The sequence below is a fragment of the Myotis yumanensis genome, unplaced genomic scaffold (assembly GCF_028538775.1).
Source record: "Myotis yumanensis isolate MYYU_CA2020_CCGP unplaced genomic scaffold, mMyoYum1.0.hap1 SCAF_16, whole genome shotgun sequence".
NCBI classification, from domain to species: Eukaryota; Metazoa; Chordata; class Mammalia; order Chiroptera; family Vespertilionidae; genus Myotis; species Myotis yumanensis.
Genome location: NW_027223767.1, coordinates 28,662,967 through 28,686,174, shown reverse-complemented (window position 1 = coordinate 28,686,174; position 23,208 = coordinate 28,662,967). Strand labels below are relative to the sequence as shown.

At 45.7% G+C, this 23,208-nt stretch overlaps 1 protein-coding gene across 1 annotated transcript; it reads right to left on the bottom strand.

Annotated features, from left to right (window-relative positions):
- Positions 1-15,651: 15,651 nt before the first annotated feature.
- DYNLL2 (dynein light chain LC8-type 2) lies at positions 15,652-22,833 on the bottom strand. The gene is made up of 3 exons (XM_070392884.1): positions 22,582-22,833; positions 19,705-19,843; positions 15,652-17,615 (listed from the first exon to the last, which is right to left on the bottom strand). The coding sequence occupies exons 2-3, from the start codon at positions 19,834-19,836 to the stop codon at positions 17,478-17,480; spliced, it is 270 nt and encodes an 89-aa protein (XP_070248985.1). The 5' UTR covers positions 19,837-19,843; positions 22,582-22,833; the 3' UTR covers positions 15,652-17,477.
- Positions 22,834-23,208: the final 375 nt, after the last annotated feature.

Sequence of the window (23,208 nt, the reverse complement as noted above, 5' to 3'; positions counted from 1 at the left end):
CCACTTCTATCCTGGGCCATCCTTCTTTATAGCCCAGATTGAAGTGCAAATTGTTACATAGCTCTGATTGTGTGTTTGTTTTTTCATCCACCCAGCCCTCTCCCCTTTCCTTCCCTCCAGCCAAGTCTTTCTAGCTCAACACAGGACAGAGGAGAAGGAGGTAGAAGCCACAGCCTCCACTCATTCTGGAGGAAATTCTCATGGAGGAACTCAGGTTATTTGTGGTGTGATCAGATAAGCCTTGACCAAGTCAAACAAGCCACCAACAAGCCATGTAACCTTGAACGGGACCTAGAGTCATGGAATTTTAAAGCTCTCTGAAGCCTTAAGAGGTCATCTACTCCAGCTTTCTACCTTCACATATGCAGAAACTGAGGCCTGGCAACCTGATAGAACCTGCTCCCAGTCATGTGGTTGGTTAATGGCATATCTGGGTACACACAGGACTATAATATCAATGCTCTTTCCATCACCCCTTGCTGATTATCTCCATTTCCTCATCTGTACAATGGGCACAGTGAGGATTATAAATGAGAACAAATGACCTAAAACTGCTATAGGAACATGGGAAATAGAAAATCATATTCAAATGAGAGGTTATTAACTTTATTGATAATCCCCACTGGAAATTGATTCTCTGCTGTGCCCCAGTGGAAGGTCAGAACCCAAGGGAGGTCTAAGCTGGCTCATCCACCTCTCCTGAGGCCAGTAAACTTTTAAAGGAAACACTGGGCAGAGAGCCATGGCCACTGCAGCTAATAAGGCTCACTGGAACCACTTTAAAAGTTGTGTTGTTCAAAAATACCTGCAGTCAATACCCAGATCTCAACAACCCATGTTAAGGGACCATGGGGTTATGAATGGTTTATTCTCTTCCTTTCTCTATTTTACAAATTGATTGCAATGTGATTTATTGTTTTTGGCATATCATACTTGATCTATTATAGGCTTTCAGCAAACTTTTGTTAAATATAAAATTAATAATTTGAAATGAAATTTCTTGAAGACTTAAAGAGCTGCAAGAGGCATGCCAAGGCATTCGTGTGTAAGAAGCTGTTAAGAATTGAAAAAAGCAAGGATTCCCACTCTCACCAGTCCTATTTAACATCATACTGAAGTCCCAGCATTAAAGCAATAAAAAAAACATTTAAAAAGTAAACTGATATCCATACTCTCAGAAAACATGATTGTCTATATAGAAGTTCCTAAGGAACCCACAAAAATAAACCTAAAATTAATAAGTTTAGCAAGATGGCAGTATACTAGCAATGAACAATTGAAAATCAAAATGTAAAGAAAAACATTTAAAATAGCTCTAGAAATGAAGAGCTTAAGTATAAATCTAACAAAATGTGTATAGGATTTGTATGCTGAATACCACAAAATGATGATCAAAGGAATAAAAGATGATCTAAATAGATGGAGAGACATACCATGTTCATGATCTGGAAGACACGATAGTATTAAGATCTCAATTCTCCCCCAACTGATGTATAGATTCAATGCAAACACGATAAAAATCCCAGCAGGTTTTTTGGGTAGATACTGACAAGATGATTCCAAGATGCAGTTGGAAAGGCAAAAGAACTAGAACAGCCAAAACAATATTGAAAAGAATAAGGTTGGAGGAATCACACTCCTCGATTTTAAGAGTTACTATAAAGCCACAGTAATAAATCCAGTGTGGTATTGATAAAGGAATAAACACACAGACCAATGAAATAGAATAGAGAGTCTAGAAATACACTCACATAATATGGCTAATTAACTCTTGACCAAAAAATGCAAAGATAATTCAAAGGGGAAAAAGAATATTCATTTCAACAAATGCTATTGCAACAATTGGACATCCAGATACAGAAAAGTGAACTTTGCCTTAAATTCTACACCTTATACAAAATTTTCAATTCTGGTGGATATTTTCAGAATGAATTCATATACAGAAACCTAAGTAAACAAAAAAGAGGCAATTATTAACTCCAGAAAATACAAAAGCTGAAATGTAATTGTAGTACAATATGTGGCTCACCCAGGGGCATTCCGAGGGCAAGATGGTGAGAGCAATCTGCTCCAAGTGCAAGCAGTAAGCATGCATTCTTTGCAGACAAATTAAAAGCAATAATAAAATTTACTTAAAGTCAGTCTGGTTTTCATTATCACTGTGCACTAGCAATTCTAAATAATATCAGTGATAAAAAATACTCCTCTCCTAAAATATCTTTTGTTTGTTCTTATTTATAAATAAGATTTGAAGTTACTGTTGAGCTTTAAAAATATATCCACAAGCCCTAGCTAGTTTGGCTCACTGGATAGAGTGTCAGCCTGCGGACTGAAGGATCCTGGGTTCGATCCCGGTCAAGGGCACATGCCCGGGTTGCAGGCTTGATCCCCAGTGGGGGTGTCCAGGAGGCAACCAATCAATCACTCTCTCTCATCATTGATGTTTCTCTCTCTCTCTCTCTCTCTCTCTCTCTCTCTCTCTCTCTCCCCCCTCCCTCCCTCCCTCCCTCCCTCCCTCCCTCTTCTTTCCTCTCTGAAATCAGTAAAAAGAATATTAAAAAAAATATATATATCCACAAGCTTCAAATGAACACATTTTTGTTATTCACCCTTTAATGAACATTTTATTTGACATGAAAGTTAATTTGAGGAGCTCCCAGTTGTAAGTTGGTCTCCAGCGCATGTGGATTCCACTACAAGCAATTGATTTGAGAGCAAATTTCTAATGGTTCAGAATCACTGTTCAAGCTCATTTCAGGTCCATTTCATGTCTCCAACCCTGTGGTACCACATAGCCCTGCTTTTCACCAGTAGATTAAAGTAAACAAGGCAAGCAGTGGGTGTAAAGGCAGCGAAGCAGAACTCGAGTTTCTCTAATCCTGCCATTCCATGGACCACTCGGAGTTCTTATTTGTGCTTAAAATACAAAACAGTGAAACATCGTGCAAACTGCAAGGTGTAAGTATTTGGTCGGTAAATCCAGATTTTAGTGTATACAAGATGTTTGACTTAATTTGAGTAATTTGAAATGTATTCTTCCTTCCTAATCATTGCGTTTTTAAACCAAAGAATGAATCCAGAAAATCAAATGTGGCATTGGGGGTGTTAGTAGTAATTTCCTACATGTACCTTTCAGTTTTACAAAAACTTCACACTGAAACAAAAGAAAAGCACTTGATAGCTTATTGTAGAATTACTTACCTAAAATATTTGATCAGACTTTAACCAAAGGATAAACATTTATTAAGTATCTATAAAACTTGTTAGATAAATAGTTGTGCTTTTTTGTCCCGTGTGAACTTGGAAGAACTTGTCGACATTTGTAATATGGTTGTGAAACCAGCCACTGATTTAGCCCATAAATATTTCGAATTTCATAAAGAAACTTGAAGTGCAGTACCCATATTAACATGAAGCAATATTAACCCAGTAGAGTTCAGTAAGGAAAATGTACAAAAGCAATATATGGATCTATTTTAAAATATATAATACCTTCAACATTGCATAAAGGTAATGAAAAATCTTAAGAAATTCAAGTTGAGACACCCAAAGCACTATGCTTGAGACAATAAAATTGGGTGATTACTTTTTCCTTTTCTGTACTGTAATTTAAATTATTTTTGACTGGCATTATCTATATGAAGTTCAATAAAAGAACATTTTTACTCTGTATTTCTTTTCTGGCTGTTGTTATTATTTGTTTTATTTCATGATTATTACTGATGTCAAAAAAAATGGTCCCATGCTGGCATGCCCTGCACTGGATATTGATTCAGTGGAAAGTGGTGATCATTATTTTTGGAGGATGAGAGGAGGTTGAGTGTGGGCGTGTGCATTAGGGAGAGGGCCCAGTAAATGATCTAGAGCCTCAACTGCCACAGCGGGGAGCCAGTGCTTTGGGGTGTGATAGCCAAGGAGTTCGCTGTAGATGGGGACTGCACCCCCAGAGCAGTGAGGTCTGGATGGGTAAGGACATGGAGCAAAGAAACGCTATCTTTCATTGAGAGCCAAGTGGTAAAACTTGACTTTTAAATCAATGTTCATATCTTGCTTTAAAAGGAAATAATTGCAAAAGCAAAAGAACTTAAGAATGGAAATGCCAGTATAAAAAGACTGGGCCGTCAGCTTCAGACACATTTAACTATATAATCTGGAAATTATTATACAGGACAGAATATAAATAATATAAACCCCTATGAAAGGAAAATCAACAGAAGTAACAAATTGGGCAATTGACAATGGGAGGAGGAAGTATAACTGTGCTAACCACCTCACCTTTTGTAGCAGGGAATCAATCAATAATGTCTAAAATTGAACCATGAGATTTGAGAAATCAATTACTCTAACCTCTTTATGGTTTTATGGGTTTTTCATAATCATTTTTTTCTTAACCCTGGGGAGCAGGATCTTTTAGTAATCAATATATCATATGATGGAAAAATATTTAAAGTACATTTTCTTCAGATCTTTTTCTGCTGTTGAATTTGATGATAATCTTGCATGTTGATAAAATGTAGAATAGGGGTCAACTTTACAAAATTATTTCTGTCTAACCTTATCTAAAACTTTCTCTCAGTTATCCATTCATTATTCTTTTGTATATAAGCACAGAGAGATATTGGAAATAACGTTTAGCAGAGTTTCTGTTTTCATCCATTCTAAAGGGCAGCTTTATTTTGAAATCTAGTGAGCTCATGCAACAGCTGTGGGTTAGATGCCAGGAGTGAAGTAGTTGTCACTGCTGGTAAGACAAAGTGCCAGCATCAAATTTACATCTGGGTATCAGTACTTTAGAAGAAAAGTCCAGAGCACTCTTGGGGCACTGTTGTTAGGGTGCTGTTCTCAGAATGTCCACAAGAGGGCACCATTGCGACTAATCCCTTAAGGGTGCTGTTCTCAGAACAGAGCACTCTTACACTGCATTCCCCATATCTTGAAGCACAAACGATTATGTTGTACACACACACACACACGACTTGGGGTCAAAAAGTGATTAAGAAGAGTTGAACTATAAATGTAAAGATGGTTTAGGAATGCAATGTCCAATTTATTTCATCTGTATTTTCCTTTTTATATTTACACTATAGGATAGGTCCAGTGCATAAAATTCATGCATGGGAGGGGGGGGGGGGGTCCCTCAGCCCGGCCTGTGCCCTCTCGCAATCTGGGACCACTCGGGGGATGTCCGACTGCCAGTTTAGACCCTTCCTTCCCCGGCTGCCGGCTGCCAGCAGGGGCCTTCCTTCGTTCCATGACGCTCCCTGGTGGTCAGCACACGTTATAGAGACCAGTTGTTCTGCTGTTTAGTCGATTTGCATATTAGCCTTTCATTATATAGGATGATAACAATATATTATAAAATATATATTTAAGCAAGTCTAAGAGTTCTTTCAATAAGAATTTGAAGTGATAAAAAGCACTATGTCATGGTTTAAATGGCAGCATTTTTTAGTGATACAAGAAATGATTTGTCTTAGAGTCAAAACCTAGATTTTATGAAATATGCCATTTCCAAGTGACAAAACAGGATGGCTCATTGCTTTCTTCTTTAAAGTTTTTGATATGGCTTAATTTTTATAGTGAATATGTAGTAATAAGTATTATAGACATTACATGTAACATTATATATTATAAGTAGATATTATGCATAAGATATTATTATCATACTAGAGGCCCGGTGCACGAAATTCGTGCACTGGGGGAGGTGGGGGTCCTCAGCCCGGCCTGCACCCTCTTGCAGTCCAGCACCCCTCGCTCCTTACCACCCACCTGCTCACTGCATCTGCCCCCTGGTGGGAGGGACCTCAGGAGGACTCCAGGACGTGTCCGGCCTGTCTTGCTCAGTCCCTATCAGCCGGACCCCAGCAGCAAGCTAACCTACTGGTCGGAGCATCTGCCCCCTGGTGGTCAGTGCACATCATAACGACTGGTCGACCAGTCGACTGTCTGCCTCCTGGTGGTCAGTGCACGTCATAGCGAGCAGTTGAGCAGCCTTAGCATATCATTAGCATATTATGCTTTGATTGGTTGAATGGCTGACTGGATGACCAGACACTTAGCATATTAGGCTTTTATTATATAGGCTATAATAAAAGGCTAATATGCAAATTGTCCCCTCAGGAGTTCGACCGACCAGGAGTTTGACTGCTCGCTATGACATGCGCTGACCACCAGGGAGTGGTGCGGAACGAAGGAAGGCCCCAGCCAGCAGCCAGCAGCCAGGGGAAGGAAGGCCCCAATCGGCCTTGATCATCGGCCAGGCCTAGGGACCCTACCCGTTCATGAATTTCGTGCACTGGGCCTCTAGTATATTATAATTAGATATAATGTATAACATATTTTACAGTATAATATATTATACAGATGTTATACAGATATATTATACATAAAAATTTGTAATATCATGTGTTGTATTATAAATATACATATTATGTAACTAATATGTAAAATTTTCATATGGTATAATTTTATTAAAACTATGTAATAAGAAATAAATATTATGGGCTCTTTAGTATGACTGACATTTCACTTGAACCATCCTGATATTGCTTTCCCAATCTTATTTATACTCCCCCATATTTGCTTAGATTAGTGTTCAGATTTCTACATATCCTTCAGTTTTTCAGTATTGGGGCCATAGTCTAGGTCTAGGGTGGTTTCTTTCATGGTAAAAATTATTTTAAAACCAAAGGGCTCTTTGGGCCTTTCTAATAGCATCTCTTTTCTCTCTCTCTCTCTCTCTCTCTCTCTCTCTCTCTCTCTCTCTCTCTCTTCCTATATTTTCTCCTCACTTATCTCCTCCTATTTTCCTTCACCTCTTCATTCCTTACCTATTTCAGGATCTCTGAATGGCATTCCACAGGAGTTATTAATGTCCCTTGGTTAGAAGAAACAATCCTATTTTAAGGAGCAACAAGACCATTCAGGACCAAGGACAGTAACCCTGAAAACTGAACAAGCTCCCAGCCCTCACCCTGCAGATTCCTCCAGGATCTGAGCCACAAAGCACACCCTTCTAGTCCCCAAATAGTATCTTGTCCCCTTGGCTGTCTCTACTCCCTGAGGTTTCCACCATTATAGATCGTCCTTATGCTTCAAGCTTCCAAGAGTCCAATACTGGTAAATACTATTATCTGGGAAGGCTAAGACACCACACCTTCTTCCTCTCCTAACCAAGATTCTCTTGATTTCCATTAACAGGAATTTGTCTAAGCGACCTTGAGCAGAAGAGGGAAAGTGACTGTGAGGACAGAGGTGTATCTCGCAGAACTCGACAGCAGGGCCTCCTGAAGAGGAGAGTAAGGTGCCCCTCGGCCTGTCCTTCTCTAGGACACCTCACTGAATGCAGGTGGGTACCAGGCTCTGTGATTGGTCAAACACAAATGAGATAAGGTTTGCTCCCTCAAGAAGGTACAGCCTGAATGGAATGATTAGACATAACACACAAACTGGAGCAAAGGTGGGAGGAGCTATAAGGGAGCAGGAGATAGAAAAGGGTAATCTGGGGCTGGAGCCCAGAGGGGGCAAAGCCACAGTGTCCTTGGCTAAATTATGGAGACAGCGAGCATGGGCAGTGAGAAATAGAATGGGAAAGTAGGTTAGGATGATATCATGGAGGGCTTGGGTGCCAGGAAAATAAATTTAGCTTGCATCAGAAGCCCCTGAAGGACTGAGGCAGTAGAGTGCTGAGATCTAACTTGGGCCAATCAAGGCCCATCTGTCTTTGACCTCGAGGGAGAAATAGGGACAAGAAAGACTTGTCCCCAGGGAGGCTTTCCGAGCAGCACAGGGAGGAAGGGGCTGATGGACCAAATGAGAAATAAGCAGACAGAGGTCATCAGCACCTGTGAACTCCTCTGCACACAGACCCCGACATACACAGGTCTCCGGCTAAGCATGCATCAGCCCCACAGGGCCTGAGAGGAGGGGCCTCAGGCCAGGGCCTCTGTTTGGGGGAGAGAGGGTGGCAGAGTGTCAGAAAGGACCCAGAGAATGGACAGTTCAAGGCAGGAGTGGAGGCGGGGGGTGGCGGGGGGGGGGGGGGCAGGCAGCAGGGGACAGGGTGGGAGATGAACAGTTGATAGTGCTGAATACAAATGTACCTGATCAGAATCACACAAACATGTGTGCACACACCAGGCCAAGCACACGATGCAGTGACTACAGCAAGCGCTAGAGTCAGTCAGACCCTGAGTCAAGTCCTGGCTCTGCCCTTTCCTAGCTGTGAGATCTTATGTAACCCTCTCAACCTCTGTGGGCTTCAGTTTTTTTCATCTGGAAAAGGTTGATGGTAAGATCCACCACCTGGTTTGTTGTGGGGATTGAAGTGAAATAATAGCTACAATAGACTGGTCCTTTAAAATGACTATAATTCTTGCCCTCTTACGTTCAGTGTGACCTTGTGCTTCCTCTCATCAACCCCTTGAATCTGAGTTCATGACTTACTTTGGCCAAAGGGACAATAGCAGACGTGATGCCAGAGTAGACTTGAATATTGTTCAACATGGAGACTGTTCTCTTGTGTTCTTAGAACCCAGCCACCGTGTGCACAAGGCCAAGCTAGCCTGCTAGATGAGGAGAGACACATGGCCCAGCTGACCCCCTTCACTCCAGTGTTGACACCCAGCAAATGCCCAGGAAGCAGAGCCATCTGCCGGCTCATTGCTGACTGCAGACCCAGGAATTAGCCCTGTCAAGATCAGCAGAACGACCTGGCCCAAAGTGCCAACCTGCCCAATCGTGAGCAAAAAAAATGGTTAAGCCACTACATTTGGGGTGCAGCTTTGTTATGGAGCAAAATCTAATTGGTAGACATGTGCTCCTGCCAAAGATAAAGTAACAGGGATCAGATTTATTTTCCTGCCTGAAACATCCAAAATAACCAAGCAAGACTGGACACTGGGTGGGTAATGAAGGACGATGATCCCCAAAAAACAGGAAAAGAAATGATGTGAGCCCTGAGGTCACCGCACTTACTGCCAAGAAAAAGTTTCCAGGCTGCAGTGCACATGGGGAGTCCCAGGTGGATCCCAGGCAACTCCTGAGTTGAGGAGACATAACTGAGTCTGGGGAAACTCAGGTGGGGAGACTTCTCTAGACAGAGTGCTGGAGAGGAGAGAGAGAACCCAGAGAAGTACAGAGGGTCCCCCTCGAGTATTCAGCAAAGTACTGATCAGGGAACATGTGTGAGGAAACTCTGAGGTCAGGAAAGAACCATCTGAACAGATGAGAGAACAGAGCCAGAAATGGTGCCTGCTGCCACCAGCCAGACTGTGAAAATGTGATTCCCGAGCATTGAGTAACATACTCAGGAAGCAGTAGGGAATACTTAGTCCTAGACAGAACACACCTCCAGACCTGCCTATTAAAAGCAAGCTCTAACATGACCAGACGGTTTCTAAGTAACTCACTGCATCCCAGAAAATCTGACAGAAAACCTAAAACTCATGGAGTGCTTACTATCTATATCCCAGCAACTTTACATATATGTTAGCATGTACACATATGACTACAGTTACATTATTTATAACTAGTGTCCCCGTGCATGGATTCGTGCACATTGAAAGGAAATTAATTAGAAGAAATATTTTAATATCGCTATTCGCTCTTTCTCTATAATAGGAGTGTCAACCAAATTCACAATCAACAATGACAGATCGAAACACAAGTGTGCGATTGGCACCAGCGAGAGCTTTATATGTATTGCGAATGCGTGAGTCAACTTAGCCTTTTGTGTATATAGAATAAACTTGCTTAATTAGACCTGCTTTCTGATTTAGCTAAACTTTTCCCAGCCCAGTGAAGCACCCCAACTTCTCTTTCAGGTAATTGTCAGCAACACAGCAGTAAATAGCAACACGAGGCAGATTATTATTGTAGATCACTCAGGGAGAACAAAAGGTAAAATATTTAACTGTAGCAGTGTTTGACTATATTCTGCACAGTGAGAAAACCTGAAGTCATTTTCAAGGTCCACCATTTCTTACTTCTTTTCAGTCGGGTCAAATTTCTAAGCTTTCTAAACCTCCATTTTCCGGCTAATGAAAAGAAAATAGGATTCTACCAAGTCTCTATCTACCTGCTCCAGGACTTCTGTGAGGATCAAATGAGATGAGGCACATGAAAACATTTCACAAACATTTGGTTAAAGTGTGAAATGTTTGCACCTGGCTATAAAGCAAGTCGTGTTTCTGGGCTGAAGAAACTCCAAGGAGGCTAGTCGCTAGGGAGAGGAAGCCGGGCATTGCTATGTCATGTCATTACCCGGTGCCCACAGCGACCATTTCAGGGCTGGGCTGGGCTGTGGGCCGCATTTTGCGCCATGGGGTCTTGGCAGCGTTGGCTGCGATTTGGTGGGGTGTCGCTCCGGGGTGATGGCAGGGCCTGTGTCCCACTTGGGGGAAGCCAAGTGTGGGTTTGTAGGCACCAGGTTTGTGGTGCTGTTTATTTTTAAGTGGCCAGTGGGTGTCATGGCAGCTCCTGCATTGAGCGTCTGCCCTCTGGTGGTCAGTGCATGTCATAGCTACCTGTGGGACAGACAGACACTTAGCCTTTTATATAGAGAGACTAGAGGCCTGTTGCACAAAGAGATTCGTGCAATAGGCCTTCCCTTCTCCTGGCTGCCAGCACCAGTTTTCCTCCGGCACCCAGGACCCAGGCCTTCACTCTGGCCGGAGCCACCTTCTGTCCTCCGTCTTCTCGGCCCCAGCTGGAGCCACCTTCCGTCTTCTGTCTTTGCGGCTCCAGCTCTCCTTCAGTCTTTGCTCCACCGCTTGGAGCCTATGTATGCAAATTAACCGCCATCTTTGTTGGTGGTTAATTTGCATATCGCACTGATTAGCCAATGGGAGGCGTAGCGAAGGTACAGTCAATTACCCTGTTTGTCTATTATTAGATAGGATAATCATTTGAAATAGCTGCAATTATCTCCATTGTACAGATGATAACATCTAAGATAATACATATCAGATGCCTAGCACATAAGTGGTTCAATAAGTGGTATTTCCCTTAACTCCCCACCCTAGCTCCCTGCATGTAACCATCAACAACCAAATGACTTTTTCCAAATTGCTCATCCATTTCAAAGAGATGACAGCTTTAAAAAGCCACAAATGTCAGCCTTCAGAAGGAAAGTGTTCTGTGGTTGGGATCTTAGGGAGAGTCCTGAATGAGGAGTCAGGCATGCTAATTCCAGTCCTGGCACTGCCACTACCTTGCAGGGTGACCTTGAGTGAGTCTTCACCTCTCTGAGCCTGGTTTACCCCTCTGCACTGTGGGGGCAAGGGGGTGATTCCTATCAGATTTCCTCAAAGCAACCCTCTCATTCCAGAGGCCAGAATGCTTCTACCATCCTCAGGCTAAAATTCTGAGGGTGGAGGATGGCAAAGTTGGAAAAGCAAAGTGGTATCTACCACAGTTTGCTCCCCCCCCCCCCCCTCCCCCCTCTCTCCTTGAGCTCTGGCCACAGGTTTCTTGCACTGAAGAGCTCTCTCCCGCTCCAATGCAGCATTACCCACTTTGGCCAGAAGGTGGTGCTGCTTCCCCGCGTGCGTGCAACTACATTTATTCTGTGCACAAATCGTAGGTACAGAATGAATTCAAAAGGGAATACTGTATGGCCCTTCCTTTGCAGGACCTCACATTGAGTCACAAGCCACCAAAGATGATAATTACAGTTCCTCAACTGGGGAATGGAATTCCGTTGAATTGGAAGACTGCCACCTGGTCATTTTGGGCTCCTCACACCTCTGAATCAATAGGCAAAGAAGGGAGTTATACTGGCTGGGGTGATTGATTCTGACTACAAAGGGGAGATTGGGATGCTACTATGAAGGTAAAAAAGTATGCCTGAAATATAGACGATTCCTTAGGGCCCTGTGATTCAAGCCAATGGAAAACTCTAAACCAATCCAGTAAAACTTCTAATGGCACAGACTCTCAAGAATGAAGGTTTGGGAGTATCCCATCAGGAAAAGAACCACAACCAGTGCCAAGGTGCTTACTAAGGCAAAGGAAATAATGCAATGCATAGTGTTCATTCCACCTAATTGCAGAGATTAGGACTGTAACTATGAGTATTTATTCTTCATTTTATTTTATTTAAAATAAAATGAAGAATAAATGTTTATTTGTGTGTATATTTTTCTCCCCTCTTATCTCCTTGTCATCTAAAATGTATTAATAATAGCTAATTTCACATTATCAAAGTTACAGGACTATCGGGAGAAGAGTGAACATCACCCAGACTTCACATCCTCCTCTGGGAAAAGGGTAAGCACATTTTCAGTTGTAACGCAGGATAATTGTATCGTGTTAAGTGGAAGTATGACTTGTTATTGGTTTTATTGGAGACTAAGTATGTTTAAGGAGATGTATGTGGGTGCCAGGTTGACTAGATGTGAGCTGTGATCAGTTTGGTGTTAATTTGACTAGCCTTGAATACCTACATATTCAATCAGTTAACTTAATGTAAAGGAGATTTTCCTGGATCACGTGGGTGGACCTGATCCAACCAGCTGAAAGGCCGGACGGAGGCTTCCCCGAGGAAGAAATTCCACCTGTGGACTGCAGTGTTGGCTCCCGCCTAAGTTTCCAACCAGCCTTACCTTCTTTGCAGCCTGAAATACAGATCCCAGACTTGCCTCCTCCCCCACCCCATTCCCAATCACATAAGCCAATTTCTCACCATAAATCTTGATGGGTGGATAGGTAGATGATAGATAAGAAAAATATCCTACTGGTTGTTTGTTTCCCTGGAACTCTGATAGTACAAAAACTACCTGAAATGGACTGAGAAAATCTTGCAGCCCTTGAGACTCAGAGCTTGTTTTTGATCCAAAAGGGATCAATGAACACATTCATCAGACATAGTCCCCCAAATTCCTGGGTATGTCCCATGAGTTCAAAAGATTATTCTAACAGGAGTCAGTTGGGTAAGTCAGGGCAACACTCCTAGAATAGTGTTCTTTCAGGGCATGCCTGCAGATATGTTAGTCCTTTCATGTTTATTAAACTACTAGAGGCCTGGTGCACAAAATTTGTGCACTCTGGGGGTCCCTCAGCCCGGCCTGCACCCTCTCCCAATCCGGGACCCCTCGGGAGATGTTGGAGAGCCAGTTTTGGCCCTATCCCTGCAGCCCAGGCCAAGGAACACACCCCCCCCCCCCCCCCCCCCCGCTTCCCTCTGAGATTCATCAGTCTGTTCCATGTTGCCATACCTGTGATTTCTGCTCCTGCATTGAGCATCTGCCCCCCTGGTGGTCAGTGCACATAATAGCTACTGGTCGGCCAGCCACTTAGGCTTTTATATATACAGTAGGTCCTCGGGTTACATCGGAGATCTGTTCTTACGGCGCGACGTAACGCAATTTTTGCAGTAAGTCAGAACCCACCTACATAAGCACCTACATCACTCACATGGAGCACATACACAGCAGTAATGTAGTGAAACAGTAAAAAAAATTTAAAAGAATAATTCCTGACCTTGTGGTAAATAATGAAAACATAAAGCACATATGTACATACGTTGAGATGACGGAACTTTTTTTTTATAAATACTGTAAATGGGAGATGGCGACATAACCACGAAACTACTTACATTGAGTCTGACATAACCCTAGGACTGCCTGTATAGATGCCCAGGATAGGCAAATTCATAGAGATAGAGAGATTAATGATTTCCAGGGACTAGGGGGAAGGAGTAATGGAGACTGACTGCAAATAGGAACAAGGTTTCTTTTGGGGAGTGAAAATGTTCTGGAATTAGTGGTGATGGCTGCACAACTCTTTGAATATACTAAAAACCACTGAACTGTATGCCACCACGAAGTATAGGGCATTCCACAGTTCAGTAGGGGCTCAGTAGCTAGTGATGAATTAGTCCTCTCCATCACCTCAAACCAGGATCATACCGGGCCTGAGAGTCTGGAGACCAAGTTCTATATTCCAATTGTCCCAAACATCCATGTGACATTATGTTTCTTTCCCTGTCTGGTCCTTAATTTCTTTCTACATAAAATGGGGTAATTTCAGGAGACTGACTCCCAGAATTCTTTATTCGAGCAGTGTCTTCATTGTTTTCCAATTTCAAAGCACTTATGTCATTTGATCCTCATAACTACTCTTTAAGGTAGACTGGTATTATCCCCATTTTACAAATGAGCCTCAGAGAGGTCAAATGACTTGTCTAAATTCACAGTAATTGTTGGAGCTGAGACTCAACCCCAGGACTTCTGATTCTAGATCTTGTGTTCACACACACTACCACTCTGTTTTGCATGATTGGCCTCTCTAGAAAGCCCAAGACAGCAATTCCAGCAGCTCACCACTTTTTTAAGAGCCCTGACCGGTTTTGCTCAATGGTTAGTGTTGGCCCATGAACCAAAGGGTCGCTGGTTCGATTCCGGTTCAAGTGCACATAATTTGGTTGCATGTTCGATCCAGTTGAGGTGTATGTGGGAGGCAACCAGACTTGTCTCTCTCTCATATTGATGTTTCTCTCTCTTCCCCCCCCCCTCCCTTCCACTCTCTCTAAAAATAAATGGAATATCCTAGGGTAAGGACAAAAATATTTAAAACCTAATGTATATGTCTGCTCTAACCCATTAGAACATGCATGCCATGGAAGCACAGAATTTGCCTATTGTGTTCTCCTGTGTGAATAGCATCCTAAGCCCAAGTACACAAGAACTCAGTAAAATGTTTTTGAGTAACTGACAACAGTAATGAGTACAAAGTACCTCTGCTCTCCAACACCTCCGCCCAGAATCCCAACAGTTTAGGGTCAGGGATGGCAGACCCTCTTACAAAAAGTGTCTCAGTACTACTGACTTGTCCAGGTATGTTGGGGCAGGAGCCCCCAAGTGGGACAACCAGGTTAACCCGAGTCAAGATCCACTCAGGATCCATCAAGAGTTTCCATCTTTCTGAAGACCCCCAGGCTTTTCCATTTCGGAGTGGCCAGAGCAGGACTTAGCTAGTAGACAATCTTGGTCTCAGGGAAGCGTAGAATGAGGCATGTGACGGATATGAGCTTTGGCCAAAGGTTCTAAACCAGGGGTGGGCAAAGGTTCTAAACCTCGGGCCGGATCCGGCCCATTTGAAATGAATAAAACAAAACAAAACAAAAAAGACCGTACCCTTTTATGTAATGATATTTACTTTGAATTTATATTAGTTCACACAAACACTCCATCCATGCTTTTGTTCCGGCCCTCCGGTCCAGTTTAAGAACCCATTGTGGCCCTCGAGTCAAAAAGTTTGCCCACCCCTGTTCTAAACCAAGCTCCTCTAGGTCCAGCACAGCAGCTACAAACTGCCATCCTGGACCTGGAAACTGAACCTGGAGCTGGAAATTGGGAAGTCAACATGTATTATACTGAAGATCCAAAATGCAGCTCACCTGGCCATCTCTACCAAGGGACCCAAGAAGCCTTGTGGGTGAGTGCTGCTGGTTAGTTTTCTGCCACTTAAGGGGCCAACCCTAGACCCTACAACTAAAACTTGATTCAGACCAATCAGTACCTCTCTGCCTGGTCTTATCTCTGAGCCCCCACCCTACTCCACCCTAGATACCATCCACCCCACACATGTATGGCACCACTGCATCTGACCAACCCCTTTAACCCCAAAGAAACCCAAACAGCTCAGAAGTGCATCAATCAACCTTTAATGTCCAAAAGAGGCATGGATGCAGAGCATAGGAGATGTGGCAGGGTCTCAGCCCCAACTCCAGAAATGAGGGAGATGAACACAAACCGGACATTTCCAACTGGCCACACAAGTCTGGGAGGACAGGGGGAAACACAGATTTGAACATTCATAAAAGGGTTTGGTACAGGAAACTCACTCATCATCCCAATTCCCACCCTCCCCTGTCAGCATCAGAAAGCTCAGCAAACACTAAAGACTTGGAGAGGGGATATTCTCCTGCCTTCCCACCAGCCCCAAGGATGGAGTTGGAAAAAACAAAAAGTGAGCTAGACCCAAACCCCACCAGTGTCAACCGTACACAAGAGAGTTTTAAATGCAATTTACAAGAATCAGCAGCTCAGTCAGCAATGACTCCCCCCACCCATACCCCACCCCACCTCTATTTGATCAACAGACAAGGTTTCCCAGCACTCTCCTTGGAATCTCCTCCCACTACCGGCCCTGCTCCATCTCCTGATACCTGGCTTCATCACTGCAGACTTCCTCCCAAGCCCCTCACAGCCCTTCATCTTCCATCCCTACCACCCACAAGAGGTGGCAACCAACCACAAAGTCACTTTCCCTCTCCACTGAGAGCCAGCTTCAGGACAGATGACAGCGTGGTCAACTCATTGTGGGCTATCCTCCTGAAACCTTCCTGGGAGCACACAGCCACAGCGCAGTGTCTGGGCAAGGTGGCTGAGGGTGGGGTGGGGTGGGTGGGTTTACATCTGTCTTCACCTCCCAAAAATTTTTAACATAAAGGCCCACTTAGAACTAACTGTGTACCCTAACTACCCATATACCCTAGAGATTCCATACCATCCTGCCCTTCCCTCCCCTCTACCCCAAACCAAGTAACACACACACGCACACACACACACTGACAAACACATATACACAGAGGAGACATTGATTTGGTTTGACTGCTAAGACCTAACTAAGGAACTACAGTCACCAGAAATTCCCTTGCCAGCCAACTAACAGGGGCTGCTCTAAGAGAACTCTAGAGGAATGAGAAAACTGAGGGCTGAGCAGGGAGCAGAAAGAAGTAGATAAGAATAAAAAGAAAAAAAAAATCAAGCTAATCCTACCTCCAACATCCTTCTAGCCTGGGCTCTGACAGGAAGAAAGGTAATCCACAAAGACACAGCCCTTACTTAGAAACTTTTCTGACAAAGACAGCAAGACAAATTTGCTCCCCACTCCCACACACCACAGACAAATACGTCTCAGGGCCCCTTAAAGAACCCACCCCCCTAACCCCACACTCTGCCCCAAGCCGTGGAATCACAGTTCAGTGGAATAGTCTCCCTGGTACTAGATCAATCCCCCTCCCCTCCTTCCTATTCCTCTCTCCTCACTGATTCTAACACTGTCTCCCTGCAGCCTCCACCACTAGGAAGAGGCAGCTGCAGTTTTAGTTCCACCTCCAGAAACTGACTTCCTTTCCCCAGCCCTCCTAGTTTTACAGGCTTTACTGAGGGCTTAGTTTATAAAGAGAAAGAGAAAAGGAAGGGGTGGGAGAGATTTCCTAGTGCAATACAATAACAACAAAAAATTTTAAGTTTTGAAAATAAATGTAAAGCAGCCTTCTTCCCCAGGCAACTAAACAGAAAGAAGTTTGGTTTTGTTTACTGCGACATACACATGAAATCGAGTATACAGTCCATGCAGTAGCACAGCCATTGGAGAGGACATCCTGATGCTGGCCCCAGTGCAAAATAGTCCCAGCAACGCCGTCTGCTTGCCATCGCCGCCGCCACTGACACCTTCTCTGCAGCCACCTAGCCTGACCTGAAGAGGAGGATTGCAACTTGACCCAAGTAAAAATAGATGAAGTGCTTTGTCTCGTGTGTAACGTAGCTGCCAAAATTTCGGCCCACAATACAATGCCAGGTAGGGTTGTATTTCTTGTCAAATTCCTAAAAGAAAAATAAAAGGTAGAGAAGAAAGGTGATTAGACAGCTGGAGGATGAGAAATCAGAATGGGAGTCTGGTCAGTTTAGTTATCAACCCCCACCCACCGCCTCAGCTCCCGGAACCTCAGGAGCTCAGGTTCTAAAACTGGCTAGGACATTCCTTCCCTCATTAATAGTGTAACACCACAAAGGCTCCACTATTTCTCGCTAGCACTTTACACCCTGATCATCTCTCCTCCCCCTAGCTACCCTATTCAATAGCCCACCCTGTGACTCTTCAGCAAGGGAATCAGAGAAGCCAGTGGCACAAAGGACCACTCCAGTGTCACACAGCATGAATAAAACAGAGGGGCAACCTTGCTGAGTCGCCACCCTCATTACTAAACCAGTATTTCCAAATGCCAAAAACCAAGACACTAGAACAAAATGGGGACCAAACGTCAGGAAGCAGCTCTGTGTAAGTCAACATTAAAGGCATTCCCTGTATACCAGGCAATGTGTATGCTGTAAGTAACAGAACCAGGACCTCAGCCATGAGATCAAGACAATTTCCTCATTTCTCTCAGGGACACAAGTTCAGCATCAAAGCCACTTAGGAAATCCTTGTGACCTAATCATAGACAGCTCCCTGCCACCCTGTGGGTACAGTAGGAAACCCAAGGCTCAGTTCTAAATGCATCCTTCCATAGCTATGAAAAAGCAATAGCCCTCCACCATTGGCCCAGCAATGCTGCCAACTTTGGGACTCAACATCCACAACTCCCACACCACATGACTCCAAAGATATTAAGAACAGTGGAAAGGGCATGCATCACCAAACTCAGCTTTAATCCTGACTCAAGACTGTAACATAAGAGAGCCATAGTTATTTTCCTAGGTCTCATTTTCCCCATCAGCAAAATAAGAAAGCTGGACCAGTTATATCTAAGGATTCTTCTGGCTCTCAGAGTCTATGATTCTAGATTCTCTTCCTAGACAGAACAAGGCTATCACTCAGCAAGGAGCTGGCATGCCGAAGAGCCTTGCTGGCTCCACATATAGAGAACCTTGCAGGATCCTCTTCTCATCCCACCCATCTGGGTAAAAAAGAGAGTTCTGTAAAACTCCAGGACACCCTACTACCTCTATAGACCAGAATGCCACTACTTTTAGGCATCCTCTTAGGATACCAGAGCTCAGAATATCAAATACTAGGACTATGCCACCAATGGACATGGATCCTGACTAGGAATCAGGGCCTGTGTATCACTTCTGGCTCATAAATATTCAACCATTCACTCAGGAATTTTTCAGGGGCTAAACCCATTGTCCCAATATTGCTCATCCACTAAAAATATATAAATAAGCCCACCCTTTTCCTTTTCTTAAGGTAGGCGAGAAGAGCAATCCTTTTTGTGTGTGTGTGTGTGTGTGTGTGTGTCTCCCCAAGTCTTTTTTAAGAGAAAGAAAAGGAAGCTTCCTACATGAGGATTATTATAGGGATATACCACTTTAAATGATGAAGTTCCCTGAAAACTTGTATACAATCTTATATTATCCATTCATATATTTTTATTTTATTGACTTTTTTTCAGAGAAGAAGGGAGAAGGATAGAGAGTTAGACACATTGATGAGAGAGAAACATCAATCAGCTGCCTCCTGCATACCTCCAACTGGGGATGTGCCCGCAATCAAGGTACATGCCCTTGACCGGAATCAAACCTGGGACCTTTCAGTTCGTAGGCCGACGCTCTATCCACTGAGCCAAACTGGTTAGGGCCCATTCATATATTCTTGATGTTCATTATGAATAGTTCTGAATTGGACTAGTTATATTTAATCCTGAAGCTTCTCTCCCCGATCCCTTGCAGTGACATAATTATCTGTAAATATACACACACACACCCCAACAGAGTTCCTATTAAAAATACCTAAGATAAATTATTTTGGCATTAATAATCACTCCCTAATTTGTCTGCTTTGCAAGTTCCTAGGGTTTTGTTTGCATGGAGTATAGGTGCTTTCCTATGTCCCCAGCTCCAGCCCTCCGCGTGGTACAGCTCAGTTGCCAGTCCCCACCCCTGGACACCAGCCACAGCTCTCCCAATGCACCTTCTTGATATAGGCAGCAATGTCCTTCTCTATGTTGTACTTCTCCATAGCCTGCGTGGCGCAGTCAACGGCATCCTGTTGCATGTCCTCAGACATGTCTGCATTCTTGATCACGGCCTTCCGGTCAGACATCGTGACACTGCAGAAGAAGCAAAGATGTAAGGCTAACCAACCCCATGACTCTGGACAATAAGTATTAGTAACTGGGTGCGGGGCCTCAGTGGGAGAGGGGAGCACAGAGGGTAAGAACAACAGAAAGCACAAGACCAGAGGCAATAGAAGGAGCACATAAGCTTTTAACTGAGATATGGCCTCCAAACCTGGGAAATACAAGATAAATAGTAACAAAGATATAAGCCATCAGTTTTTATCATATATAAAGAGGATTTTCCAACTCTAAATTTATCTATTTCTGATATTTTGAATAGCACCAATAGCCAAGACACTATAATATATCATCTGCTATCTGTGTCCTTGGACAAATTATTTAACTTCTGTATTTTCATGCCATTACTGCAGGGTTATCCGGAGGGTAAGCCAGGTGGCATAACACCTGAAAACAATAAACCCTTGATTTAATGACCATTATTACATCATTGGTATCACAGTAGAAAGAAGACAGACTAGGAATTTTAGCAACAAGGGTAGCAACAGCTAAGTATCAGGGGGTTGTTATAAGGCTTAATTAAAATTACACGAGAACATCTGCTAACAAAAAACAGTCTACGTAGGGGTCTATCCCATTGGCTAGATATAGCCAGTCACCCCTTTTTGTAAATCGTTTTAGAGGAACACACTACAATGGCAGAGATGAGTAGTTGCAAAAGACTGTATGGCCTATAAAGCCTACAATGTTTACTATCTGGCCCTTCACAGAAAATGTTGCCAACATCAAGGCTACCAATGCCCCATGGTGACATAACAAAAGGTGAAGAATTATTTTAACACCCCCTTTTCATAGCTCTGATATCTAAACCAGGGATTCATCCTACAGCAACATAAAGAGTTCTGGGGTAGGCCTTGCATGGTCCCTTCCTAGGATGACAGGAATCCCAGGAGGGCTGGCTAAAACCCGCCTAGCAGTCTGTAGCATGTGAGGGTGCTTTTCAAGAATAAAGGAGATGAGCTGCAAAATCCTATCCTCTGTCCTTGGCCACAGTTCTGTCACACAGAGCAGTAACAATCCACTCCCCCCCCCAATGTCCCACTCCCCAAAATACCATTCTGTGGGTCCAGCGTAGTGGACAAAACATGCTGTCATTCCAGCCCTGTCTGATACAAGGCTACACAGGATACTGCATGCTCAGAGATCCCTGGTATCGTTCCAGGCTACCCTGATCTCTGAATACACTAACATGTGGGCTGGGTAGGCTGAAAGGGAAACAGAATTCACAACTACTCCTTTAGCCTGTATCAGATGCAAAAAAATACATGCCAGGCAGCTGCCAGCTAGGCACCCTTAACTGAATCCAAAGCACCTCTGTCTGGCCCTATCCATCTAAGCAGGGCTGGTTCTCCTTCAGGAGAGGCTGGCAGAGCTAAGGGTTAGTGGATGAACACTCTCTGTACCCACATCCCGGGAGGGAGGAAAAGTCAGAGCCTCAAGAGGAGTCTGTGAGCACTACCTATATGACCTTGGGCAATTCAACATAGTCTTTTTAAAAACCAGTGATTTTTAAATAAATGAGGCAACTTCGTGAGTTTGAGCAAAGGTACTAGAGCAGCACAGGGAGGATGTGCTGATATTATGTCTCTTTATACGTATTGTCCAGAAAACTAGTGTCGCCTGGTATCCTATTCCAGCTCCCCACTCAGAAGGGGGCACAGCTCATACACTCCGGGCGGGGGTGGGGCCAGGTGACCCGCGGCCAAGCTCAAGTACCAAAGGAGCACCCCTTCCCAGCAAGCTCACCTTGCTCCGCTGCCTCATCCCCAAAGTGTGCAAAGGAACAACTTTATCACAGTAATTAAAGCCACCTTACCCTCCAAGAGGGAGCCTGCAGTTACATAACGTCGGTCTTGTGACTACAATGCCACGATTCTTCACCCCTGGCCCCCCAGGCGGCTGAGAGGTGAGGCCTAGCCCCGGTCTCCCCTGTCCAAGGTGCCAGCGGGAAAGGGATCCGGAGAGGCCGGCCGAGCCCCTCCTTCCGGGGGGAAACAGCCAGGCCCTGGGCCTCCAAACAGAAGGATAACCGGGGGCCCAGGCCAGCCGCCTCGGTCAGGAGCCAGGAGCGCCTCTGAAGGCGAAGAGGGCTCTCCCAACAGCTCCCATCCTCTGTCCTCGGTTCTGCGACAAAGAAGCTAAGCCTCGGAGAGACCGGAACCGCGCTCCCCAACACACACACGCGCGCTAGTGTTTCCTCCCTTCAGACCCCCGAAGGACCCTGTCCCTCCACCCTCCCACCCCCGGAAGGCCAGCACCCGGTGAAGGAGAAGGCACCCTCCGCCCCACCTCCGCCCCGCCGGCCTGAGCGGTGTGAGGGTGACTGGGCGTCTTCGCCGCAGGAAGGGCGCCCCAGAGAGTGGCGGTGGCGGTTTCGGTGGCGGTGGTGGCGGCGGCGACGACGACGGCAGGAGGAGCCGCGTCACGCCCGAGTCCTCTCCACCCCACCCCCTCGGCCCCACACACCAGAAGCCTCCATGCAGCACGGGGAGACTCCCGGGGGACGAGAGCCGCCACTCCGCAGCCCCGGGCCTCCGGCCGCGCCCCGAGGGGTCGCGAAGGCGGAGGGTGGCGCAGCTCGGGAAAGGAGGGGCGTCGGGGGCGTCACGCCGAAGCCACCAGCCCTGCTCCGGGCCCCTCGCGGGCAGAGGAGGCCGAAGGGGCCCGGCGTGTAGGTCGCCGCCCAGGGGACGCCCCCAACCACCGCTCACCTTCACGCAGGCGACTTCGCGCGAGGCCCCGAGGGAGCAGCGATGGCCTGAGGCAGGGCGCGGGCAGGGGCGGTGTCCCCTCGGCTCCTCCGGCAGCCGCCGCCGCCGCCGCGGTCTCCGGCTCCCGCAGCCCCGGGCCGAGAGCTGGCCGCTGCCGTCCGCCCTTGGAGCCTCCCCGGCCGCCCTCACTCCTCGCGCCCGCCGGCCGCCTGCTCCGCGCTGGCGCCTCGCAGCTCCGCTCCGCTCCGCCGCTGAGAGCGACCGGTGCGCGGCCCCCCCTGAAATAGCGCCCCGCCCCGCCCCCCCGCCGCGCGCGCCGCCGTCCGCGCTCCCCATTGGCTGCGCCGGGCCGGCCCCGCACTGCGGGCTTCTCCCCGCGCCGCTCTCGCCCCACATCTTGTTTCCTCCCACAATGCCTCGGGGCGGAGGGAGGCGGGGCGGAGGGGGAGCCGGGGAGGGTGGGGGAGGGCGCTGGGGCCCGAGGAGAGAAAGGAGAATGCAGACCCCCGCACCCGGGGCGGGAGAGGCCGGGCCCGGAAAGGAATCCGGGGCGAGGCTGAGAGTGAGGAGAGAGGGCGGGGCTGAAGGCCCCCAAGAGAATAAAGGGAGAGCGGAGGGTGGAGACTG